Source organism: Temnothorax curvispinosus, unplaced genomic scaffold (assembly GCF_003070985.1).
Source record: "Temnothorax curvispinosus isolate PA1 unplaced genomic scaffold, ASM307098v1 QBEX01005075.1, whole genome shotgun sequence".
Lineage (NCBI taxonomy): Eukaryota > Metazoa > Arthropoda > Insecta > Hymenoptera > Formicidae > Temnothorax > Temnothorax curvispinosus.
Genome location: NW_020214855.1, coordinates 11,139 through 23,233, shown reverse-complemented (window position 1 = coordinate 23,233; position 12,095 = coordinate 11,139). Strand labels below are relative to the sequence as shown.

At 34.1% G+C, this 12,095-nt stretch overlaps 2 protein-coding genes across 2 annotated transcripts; both read left to right on the top strand.

Moving 5' to 3' along the window:
* Nucleotides 1-75: 75 nt before the first annotated feature.
* LOC112454471 lies at nt 76-3,396 on the top strand. Its single transcript, XM_025015894.1, has 5 exons — nt 76-775; nt 1,901-1,975; nt 2,171-2,257; nt 2,338-2,695; nt 2,865-3,396. Exons 1-5 carry the CDS (start codon nt 719-721, stop codon nt 3,185-3,187), a joined length of 900 nt encoding a protein of 299 aa, XP_024871662.1. The 5' UTR covers nt 76-718; the 3' UTR covers nt 3,188-3,396.
* Nucleotides 3,397-5,460: 2,064 nt separating this feature from the next.
* LOC112454441 (elastin-like) lies at nt 5,461-10,930 on the top strand. The gene is made up of 7 exons (XM_025015830.1): nt 5,461-5,612; nt 7,536-7,719; nt 8,220-8,602; nt 8,915-8,989; nt 9,602-9,815; nt 9,887-10,122; nt 10,242-10,930. The coding sequence occupies exons 1-7, from the start codon at nt 5,511-5,513 to the stop codon at nt 10,296-10,298; spliced, it is 1,251 nt and encodes a 416-aa protein (XP_024871598.1). The 5' UTR covers nt 5,461-5,510; the 3' UTR covers nt 10,299-10,930.
* Nucleotides 10,931-12,095: the final 1,165 nt, after the last annotated feature.

The following is a 12,095-nucleotide window of genomic DNA, read 5'->3' as shown; positions in this document are numbered from 1 at the left end:
TTATGTTTCTCTTCATTAAAATTTATTGCACATTTCATTCTAAATGCATTCATTAGATATAATAAGTAGATAAGATGCACACACAATATTTCTTCATTTCTACATTGTCGTTTAAATTAAATTATTAAATGATTCTTCCACAAATTGATGTTGAATGTGTCAAGGTAACAATAATGACAAAGCAATTTCTGCTACTTTCGGCTCGGGTGTTTTCAAGTCTTTTCAAAGTGACCTATTCACCAAATTACAACGTCGAATAGAACTGCCGAAATTAGGACTGAAAGGCCCGAGCGCTCTGAGAGCGATTACATCATGGGTGAATGTTCATCGTTTCATATCCCCGACATTATCGACTTACACAACCGTTTACGACTCTTAACCCACGCCGAAAAGTTTCGTGAGTGTGAGATAAAGAAAAAGGAGCAGATAATTTATTCGAATAATCGGTCGGTGTGAAAGAAGACGAAATGATCCGGAGATCACGCGACTGGTGTGGCAGGATTGCGATAAGTAGAAAGCACCTTCTTCGTCCGAGGAAATCGGCGCGAATCCGCAAGTTCTTAAGACCGGATTGGTCGACGATTCGTGTGGGATCCCGTGGCAGCCCTTATAGATCGACGAAGCGGATCCACGATCCAATCGTACCTGCGTCGATCTGCGTTAAAACTCGCAGGAGCCAGCCACAAGCACGCGATCTGCTTCGCGGAGTGTCGGAAGGATGTTTTGGTGCTACGGTTTTTTGAGCTTTCTTTTTCTTCTAAGCGACACGTATGGCGTAAGTTAATAAAATATACTATAAATAAAGTAAAGGAAAATTAAATTTAAATGCCAAAGATTTTAAAGTTTAAGCTATGTAGTGTAGTTTTTGAAGATTAGAAATGACAAACTTAATACCTCCTTTAACATAGAGGATTTAACTCTCCGTATAACACTGCTTGATAATCACTAAAATGCCAATATTATTTCGAGAATTATAATTGCTCTTGATATTATTATTACAATTTCTGCTTATTTTTAAGATTTAAAATTCAAAATTCAAAATTTAAACGAAGAAAAATGGAGCGTTGAGCCGTAACAAGGTGTTGGTGTTCATATATTTTATACTTAAGTAAAGAAGTAACAAATTTTTTGCAATAAATTCTTTACAGTTTTTAAAATAATTAAATCGTGTCGATTTAATTCCGAGGAGAGAAGGGTATTAATGTTCCAAGATAGCTGTATTTCAAGTCCGACAAATAATCGGCGCGCAGTCTATTAAGTTGTAATTTATGTATATGTACAATATGTACATTACAATTCGTTACTTCTTTACTTAAATATAGAACATTTGAACACCAACACCTTGTTACGGCTCAACGCTCCATTTTTCTTCGATTGATTTCTAATCTTGTGTGTGTGTGAGCCTACTATTATATCAAAATTTAAAATATACAATTTTTAATTTTTAATTTAAAATTTAAAATTCAAAATTCAAAATTACTTTGTATAAAAGCTTCTACAACAAAGTGTTCTAGTGTTTTAATAGATTATAGTTTATCTCGCTCTTAAGAACTGAGCGAAGAGAATCGCGGTAACATCGAATTAACCTTTCCAATAATTGGCGAAGATTATTCAACATTTTTAATTCGCATAAAGTGAAAGCTGCGATAAACACTAGATATTGGACCCGTATTAGTGCGTGTAACGTGTGGACCTATATACCCAAGTGAAAACTACGTGCAGACTGCACTGAAATTTCTTCCATGAAATATTAACATACATACGATAAGTACGACCCACGCTTAACTCGCTATCGCAGATGCATACCTTATAGGCAAAGAACATGAGAGACAACTTGTCCAAAGTACTTTTTTGTTGTCGCATAAGGAAGAGAAATTAGCTTTTTCTATATGTATTTTAGGGCGTTTCGAACAGCAGAATACAACGTCAAGCTACATCCGCATCAAGTGGTCAGCTGATAGATGGCATTTTTAACGTAAGCATCGTAGCAAGGTCTTTTTATTTAATAAATATACACTGACTAACCAATTAAATATTCAATTAAACAATAAAGTATAAAATACCTTTATTAGAAGTACAATTTGATAAATTTTAAAATTGAAGAAAGGACGAAATATTCGCTGTTATCGAATTAAGCGTTTGTTTTAGAAATAGATTTTTTATCTTGCAGATTCCGATCACAGCAATCAAACAAACCGCCTCCGCCGCTCAAGTTATTTCGCCAGAAAATATGCAGGCAATAGACAATATTTTTAAGGTCATGTATATATTAATTTTTTCGTATTTATATTCAAAGTGTACTTAATTATTTTCTATAATCAAGAAAATTATTTACAGATCCCCGTCTCAACTCTAGAAGCTGTTGGCACACTCGTGAAAACTGCAAGGGAGCAGCGGCAACAAAATTTGGAAAATAATCAAGCGAAGAGAGAATGGATCTTGGCTATAAAGGAGCAGAAAAGAAAGCGAAAAGATGAAATTCAAAACCAGCGATTGCTGCAGCAGCAATTGAAGAGACCTGTCAGACATCATTACAATGACCCGCTTGGATTAAATGCATTGAGCGATCTTCTCGTTGGTGGACACGCTGGTGGACTTCTCGGACATCATTCTGGATTGGGTGGCATCCATGGACTTCACGGTCATAAGAGAGGCCATAAGATTGGTCATGGTCTTCACGGTCATGGAATTCATGGTGACTATTTTCTCTGACACGTTTTTAAGAAAAGAGTATATTATTTCTGAAAGATATCGATTAGGATACTCTTAATACAGATAGATAAGTAATATAAAATGTGAATGTAAATGTTAATAGTGTAGTAAATAGAATTAAACGTATTGTTTGTGCGTATTGTTTGCCAAAGGAGGATTTTTGGGAAATCGCCCGCAACATAACTACGAGGTCCATGAGGACGTTAACGAAGACTCATCTTTCTCCTGGCACGGTCTGACCGCTGGATTCGGCAGTTTCAATGGAATACGACGGCCTTCTAGCGCCTCTGTCAAAGTCGAGAATAAAATCGCTCCTAAGGAGAAGAGGCAGAAAGTTTCCAAGTATCCGAGCGATGACGTGAATCCGCAGAATAAAATCGCGAATATTAGAAATAAGCCGATGCGCGAATACGATGATCCTCCGTTAGAAAATAAAATCGCTCCGAGAAATGGGAGAGTGGCATTTGTGCAGTAATGATGTAAATATGCAATAATGAAATAATATTAGATGTTTATTCTTGATTATAAATACTCGCCAATTTTGCGTCACTCTGCATATTTTTTTGTAGTACTCATCCTTACTATAAAAATCTCTAAAACAATGTACTTAATTAAAGTTATTAAATTAACATAGCGAATATTTTATACATATAGTTAAAATAATAATATATCATTATCAAAGTAACATTGTGTAGTCATAAGTAATTGTTTTTTCAAGCTTAAAATATAAAAATTACGACCTGTTTGTACATTATATCTATAAATTTTTTTTATATTTTTAACTATAGTCTTCATACCTTTTGTTTTAATGTTTGTTTTAAATTTATAAATCATAAAATGTGTGTATTATAAATTTTTAAAAAAATTTACTAATTTTCTATAAAAATTAGGTCTCTATAGATAATATTTAGTGCGCCTACTGGTAAAAAAAACAGGTCTTTATTTTTTTAATATCAAGAGATTAATAGATATTGATTCTTTACAGTATAAATTGTATACCAAATAACTTAATTATTTGTAAAGTGATTGTGACCGGTGACTCATATGTAATATCACAAATGTATAAAGCTTACCTTGTTTAACAATTCGGATGGCGGTTTTCATATGAATGCAGCGAAAAAAAGGTGCAAAAAACTCTATTATAATTTCTGCTAATCGATTGCAAGAATTTTTCGAGAGTCTTTGAGATAAACGCGAATGAACTTGAATGATATGTACACATAACGTATTCAGTGTACAGACACTAACGCCATCTCAACTTTACTCCACCGTCGCGATAAAACAATGCCTCATTAGAAATCCTAATTGATATAAATACGACTTAGCGTGGAATATACTCATACGCAACATGGAAAATCGATCCTTGACCTTCGACCACTCACTCTATTTCTGCGTCGTAATGCAAGACTCGTGTGTCGCACGTGTTTATGAACGTCGCTGGAGTCATGCGTGATTTCTTCTACATTTATTTTATTGTTTAACTGTGTCTTTTAAATATATACGGTATAGCAAATTTCATGTTTATAAAAATATAGCAGTTTACATGAATGTATTTTAATTATTACAACAACAGTATTTAATAAAATACAATGTATAAAATGCATATAAGAATTACTTTATCTTTAAATGCAATTTAATGCAACATTTTTATTGTTTAAATATTTATTTTATATAAATTGTATTATATATAAAAATTTAATATCAAAATTATTAATAAAAACAATTAAATTTTAAATATAATATTTAAATCACTCAAACAATTAAAATTTAAATAAATCATAAAATTAATACGCATTATTATACTATACAAATATCATATAAACATATTTGTATTTAAACAAAATATTTTGTCAATAAAGAGAAGAATTTTTGTATGTATGTTTGACTGAACATTATACTATTTTAACCAGAGATTAAAATAAATCTAATTACAAATAATTCTTCCAACTAAACGTTCCACCTAATAAAGTTTGATGTTAAATTTGTTAAAATGTTTTGATTTTATTTTCGCTATTCTAATGTTTATTATACTGTTAATTTTCTATTTGATATACTGTTAGTGTTAATTACTGTTAGTATTAATACAGCCAATTCAAGTTACAATGTGCGAAGACTGTCGAAAATAAATAACCGTTTTCATTGTCGTTGATTTTAATACGATTTAATAGATTAAAACGTTTGCTTAAGTTCTGCATCGTAATAGCGACTCTAATTTCCGGTATCGTATTCAAACAATGATAAAAGTACATTTTCTCAGGTATAAAAACGAAACGTACGATAAAACAAACTAAGGTATAAAAACGAAATATACCATAAAACAAACCTTCATAAATTACGTTCTAAATGTAGAACGTAATTAAAACATTCTTGAATGATAAGCGGACGCCTGAAAGTTTCAATGTAAAAATGACGAGAAAGAAAAAATATTTTGAAATAAAACTATACTCTTTTAATGTCAAACAATATCTTCTATCCTGGATACACAAGAATATTTGTTCAAACAACTATTTCCTCCAAACTTGAATTAATTTACTTATATAAAAAAACTCATTACATTATTCATTTTGAACGTTCACGTTACATTAGTCATCTTAAACGTTAACGGAATAAATTATTTGAACTTTGTGCCATTTTTATATTATTGTACCGTATGTGAATCCGCAGTTCACCGAACGAATGCGGATCTCGTCGTGCTTATCCCTTCCAGTAACAGGTGACTAAGAAATATTCTCCGGTGAGACTGAGAAATCACTGCCTACCTACCTACCGGTCTCGATCCTCCGTCAGTAAACCTGAAGATGTCGTTCCGTGTGGTAGCCAACTACTTACTTATCATTTTTATAACTTTGGTAAATGGAATGCCACAGAAGGATGATACAGCTCAAGAAAAGCCCGATTCAGTGAGTAGAACGTTTTTGTTCCGTTACATCGTTGTTGTTACCATTTACGTAGTTTATTAACTTTCTCTAATATATAAGAATTGACTTCTCATCTATTAAAGTCTCATCTATTGAAGAGAGTAACTTATAATATAATTTATTAACAATGTTAATGCACAAATATTATTATTTATTAAAATAACGTATTATTCATCTTATACAAAAATATTATATTGAAACGCTAAATCAAGTTTATCTTATACTAAGATATATGTATAAGTTTATATTATCTTATGTTAAAGTATAAAGCTAAATTAAAGTTAAATCACCTTTGTCTGAAAATAAAACAGTACAAGGAGCTAAATCAAAGTGCGATTTGGCGCTCACGATTGCGAAATTATATGAAAAACTGTGTTACGAAAATGCTAGAGCAACATATAGAATGGGACGAGAAAGGCATTATTACGCGTTTCTTTCCACTGATGATGAAACGAGAAACTAAATGTGAGCATATATTCCCTGCATCCGAACCAGTCAATTACGTAAAATATGCACGCGTTATTAATGGACAAGAGATGAAACACCACATTTCAAAAATCATAAATAACGATCTACTCAATGTTCAATTAACATAAATATTTTCATGTGTTCAGTGCAAAGTAATGATAATTTTACAATGTCATATGTTTGTGCGAAACACCTATATCATGACGCATATCAATACTAGGTACATTCTGAATCAATCGACTTATTATAATTACGAACCGATAATTGCAAGCGTGATCTCGATTCTGCGTATTCACTGTGTCGTTTACGTCATCACGAACAGTTATTACACTTGCAAAAAAAACGGATTGATGCCTTGTTCCAGAAGAACCGATTCCATGTTAGTCAGTTCCTTCAAGGGGAAACGTTACACCTCAAGCTGGTTAGATAATCGGACTCTCTTGTAGAGAGAAAGGATCGCGGAAACGATAAAAAGATTGCATAAAACTTATTTGTTATGTTGTTTAATTAGCCGATTGCCATACAACAACGGAAACATTGTCCCAAAAACCTATAAAACAATCGCAATTAGTTATTAAAACGAAAAGAATACGTCAAGTCGATTAAAACTACTTGTAAAAAATACTACGGAAGCAAACAGAATTGCGTTCTTTATTCATAAGATTGAAAGGCAAAAATCGAGATAACTTATACAGACCGCAAGCTTTGTGTAATATGTAGTTTACATCGCTAACAATATGGGAATAAATGTAAAGGAAGTACAGAGTTCAAGTATAATTATTTCGCTTATCATAAATCTTCAGCGTGCTGAGAATATAATTTTTTGTCTGATAATATCACCACAGGCATTAAAAACATTCCACGCTACTCGGAAAGGAGTCTGATATCCGTTTGTTATCGCGCGTTATTATACGTTTTTAACATACCTCGCCCACCTTGAAATAATCTTTACAACGTCGAAAGTGAATGTAAATTCGGTTAATGTACGCTTCACGAATCTCAATGTCGAGGCAGCAAATTTTCGTTTGGGGCCGCCGAAACTTGCGTAGGATCAGTTTCGGGAGTCTGTTTGCACAATATCCAGCGTAAAAAGATAATAATAATTAAGGGAAATTGTTGAATCGCGCAACGGTCACGGTCACTAGTCTCGAAATTATCCGGAACGTCTGCAATTGATGAAACTCGCGTGCACACTCTCGGAAAGAGTCAGGCTTTTATATCTTGCAGTAGAGAAGAGACGGGAATATAACTGGAATTGCATTGTCACCTTTAATCTAGATATGGAACGTACAAGAACAGAGATAAGATTGAAGAAACTCTCATGCGAACTCGCAAGAAGCTTAATTCTATTTATGTAACGTGATCTCGCTTTTGCTAATGTCAAGTTTCAGTTTTGATAAATATATAAATTTAATTTTCGACTTTTATTTTATGCAGCCTCCATTTCTCCAATTTACTAACGGAGGAATCCGAGTAAACTTTGGAGGATATCATGCTGAAGCTGGACTCGGCGGTCTTCTACGAGGCATGGGTGGTGGACTTCATGCGAGTGCAGGAACTCCATGGGGCGCACACGCTAGCGCGGGATTAGGCGGTCAGTTAGGGCAAGAGGGCAGTCTTGGTAAGTATTCGCAAAAGTAAGAAAGATATATACATATCTGTACTTTAGTAAAGAGAAAGAATCATATCCCCTTTATTATGGATTCAGAGAAAACAACGGTTAAAATTTTAAGTGGGAAAATGATATATTTTTTTTAGATATAAAATAAAAGTAGCAACTTGATTTATTAAGTTTTTCTAAACATTGTCTTAGGAACTGATAATAATAGACATAAGACACTTTACCATTATACAATTTAAGCTCTTGTTGTATTGAAAAATGTATTAAACTCTATTTTGACAAAAACATAGAGGTACGATTCTTTACCTCTAAGGTACAAATATATATTGTCAAAATGTTCTCAAAGAATCAAGAATTGTCTATATATATTTACTTAAATCCTAAAACTTTAACAAAAGCTTTAGCATCAATCCAACAATTTCAGTACTTCCGCATAAAAAATAAAAATATTAAGCAAACATCAAATAAGACCACAAAAATAGAAGCAAAAATTACTTCAGGCGGCGGTCTTTATGCTCGCGCTGGACTCGGCAATGGAGGACCAGACGCGGCGGCTGGCCTCGGCGGACGACTGGGTGGCAATGGACGGTCGGCGAACCCGATTGCGGGTGGCTTGTACGCAGGGGCAACACCAGGCGGCGGTCCAGGACCGGGCGTGTTTCTCGGCGGAGGACTCGACCAACCTGGATTCAATGGGATTATAAGTGGCAGCATGCCTAACGAAGCTGGTTTGAATCCGCCTGCGGGTGCTGCAGCTGCGGCGGCTGCTACCGGAACAACGGCAACCACGTCAGCGAGCGCGGATGCTGCGATCGGAACGAAGCCGTCAAAGGGCCGCACGAACATACAAATCATACGTTCGAGGGCGCAGAAGGAGAAAGAGGTTTCGATCGCAATTTCATAGCTCAGATTTATATTCTGTATTACGATATGGGATACAGCATTTTGATTTTCTAGGTCTCAAATACGATACGTAAACGAGAAATTGAGAGACGCGAGGAAGATCATTGACAGTCTTCTAACGCATCTTCCGTAGAGTAGTCGTAGTTTTAGTAGTTATACGCTCTGATAAGTCATATAAGCAAATTTAAGTTTATATCTTCGGATTCTTGGGATATATATTTTAACCCGTCACAATCATCTTTGCAAATATATTCGCGGGATACCGTCTTTAAAATAAATCTATCGAACGCAGAAGGTGATTGCAGCTGACGCGACGCTACGAGCTGACGCGACCGCAGGTGAGAAAGCCGAGTCGCAAAACAAGGAGGTGAGAAGTAGATTGTATATCGAGCAAACATTTTGATCGGACATTTGAAAAAGGAGAACCTACACAGTAAAAAATCGTGTGTACATAGCGGTCCACATGTTAAAATTTCCTTGTGTCACACCAAGATTTGATTATTATTTCAATGTAAATTTTTTTCTTAACATTTTCATGTGTTACATTTATGTAAACGTGATAACTTAACACTTTATATATGTCATTTAGAAATTAAATATTATTTTGGGTTCTTTTAACACATCTACTTTAAAAAATCAACACGTCTTAAAGTTATTTTAACACATAAACAAAAGTTAAACGTAAATTTTCAAATAATCGTAAACTTTGACATACAAAATAATTAAATTTACTAAAATTAAATGTTCTTATTACACATAATTTAAGTAAAATCTGTAAAATAATTAATATCATGTGTTAATATAACTTGAAAAATAAAGTCAAAAGAACAAATATAAATGTAAAGTATAGTGTCAATTAACACATGATAAATGAGTCATTTTAACTTAAAATTTAGAGTGGACTTTCTGGGACATGTAAAAAATGTTAAAATTACGTTTTGTTTTTTACTGTGTATTAGAAAAATCTTTTTTGCGACAGTCACGACGTGCAGTGCAATTCGCAGTAATGCCACCGGCAGCGGAAGTGGACCTGGTCAAATCGGTTTACTTTGGGGCAGCGCCAGCCGTGAAAACTGTCGTGGTTCCGGCTGCGCCAGCCGTGAAAACCGTCGTGGTTCCGGCTGCACCCGCAGCTGCACCCGCACAAGGCGTAGGCCAAATCACCGCTACCGTCGACACGGTTGCAACAGTCGGTGAGCAATCATTATTACGCTTCTCTGCACTTGCACTTGACATATTCCGTGAGCAATCCTTTCTCTTCCAGACAATAATCCGAGTGTAGTCGTTCCGAAACCGGCGTATCCACGTTGGTACTTTAGAAAAAGATTCTGGACCGTCCCTAGAAAAACAGTATACGTTGCTCCAACAGTAACGGCTGATAGTCAAAGCTCTCCTTCGGACGTAGTCGGCGGACTTTTCTTCAACGCAGTTGGAGACGGTGGTGTAGTTGCCGCAGGAAAAACTTACACCAGCGGATCCCTGTTCGATGATATTTTTAACGTAAGTCGATGCTTCCGCTTCTGTATAGACATTTAACCCATTTATATCTCGCAAGTGTTGCGACTTGTGTAAGAAATTACATATAGCTTTTGACGAGTCGATTTTAATTTAATTTTTAGATCCCAATTTCAACGTTGTCTGCTGTTAACCAACTGCTGAAAAACAACGTCGGCTAAGACCTCTCACCGTAGCGCACGTTACTACTTATAAACCCACGTTTAAAATACTATAATTGACTATTGACTACAATTGACTATATAATCGACTATTGCATAATAATGCACATAGGAAGATCGAAGACTACGAAGTCCTTCGAATATATTTAGCAAACTCATTTATTGCGTATTCAGCCCCTTATGGCAGAAGATGTTTGTTCTGTCTACTTACGAATGCTATACACATATTATGTCCATTATCTGGCTCCTTGTACGTGATTAGATTATACAAACCGGCGATCGCGTATATATTACAGTATTCCTTTGTCTGCGAATTATTTACAAGATGCATATACTAATAAAGTTTTATATGGAAAAATTCATTAATTATTTTTTATTTTATTTTATTGTTGTATAACTTATATGTTATATTACTTGTTCGAACTATTCGAAATACATATTATTCCTTTATTTAATAATATAAATAGCGAAAACATTGTGATAAACAATTCAAGAATATTTCAACGCGCTGCCAAGAATGGAAAAAATTATTTCCGATTGTCGTTCAGCGTTTGTATAGTCACAAATATAATTACTATAAAATTCTGGTTATTAGCCATATTAAGCGCGTTATTTTATTTAAATAGGACAATTAAAAAACAAAAGGTAAAATCATTACAGAAGACATAAACGAAAGAAGACAGTAATAAATATGTTTCTTAATTAGCGTTCATTCTTCTCTCAATAAAAGCCAGTCTGTATATCGCGCTTAACCCTTCGAGACCACACCTCTTTTTTTAATACGCTCCGGCCACACTGGGGTTGTCGCCAGACTGATTTGAAGTCTCATAATTCTAATTAATGCACGTAAAAATTGATGAAACATCTTAAGGGTGTTGTTAAAAAATATGTATGATACAGAAACAAAGAAATGTGCTCAATGAATAAAAATATTGTAATTTTTCGTCGCGATAAGAAATATACACCGAGGCCACACTGGGGTGGTCACTACCCCTATAATAATTTTCAAATGTTTACCAAACGTAACTGACATAGCTTAAAGCCTTTCTACTGCACGGATCTTCGAGAAAGGAACCCAACTATAATAGAGATCCTGGGTGGAGGGACACTGATTATAAAGCCTATCTTAAAAATATCGGCTCCTGAATTTTTGGTGGCTGCCATCCCATGTGGCCTCGAAAGGTTAAGAAAGTTAGATGTTTGCGCGAATCTCTAAAAAGGTTTTCTATTTATATTTATAACAACCTCAATTAAATTTGTGGATAATATTGATAAATTGACAACTAATAAACTTTTATTAATACAATTTTCTACCTTCTCTTTAATTAACTTAATATTATAAGCACAGTTCCAAATGGAAGGTACAGATAAATCCATCTTAAAATAAATTATCATCTGAGTGGAAAATATTCACTGAATGGAAAATTCAGAGGTAATAAACAACACAAAACACCTAACAAGCGGATGATGATCAAACTTCGCCCCCTTGGATTTGGATAAAATATAATACACGATACAATAACTCGTGCCGTTATCTGTTATTAATTTTAGAAAAATTAGCAATTCGTTATATATCTTATCCACATTGTCATCTTATCCCCCTTTCCCCTACATAAAAAGTTAAAATAAATTACTTTTACAATATCTATACTGCAAAAAATATGTGGATATAAACCGCATATAGCTTGGAAAAAATTAATTCTATTATTCTTATTTCTTGGACAGTTTAGTCCGTCACATCTAATCTGCGATAAAATAAATTTTTAAAGAACAGGAATATACAACACAGTGGTACTG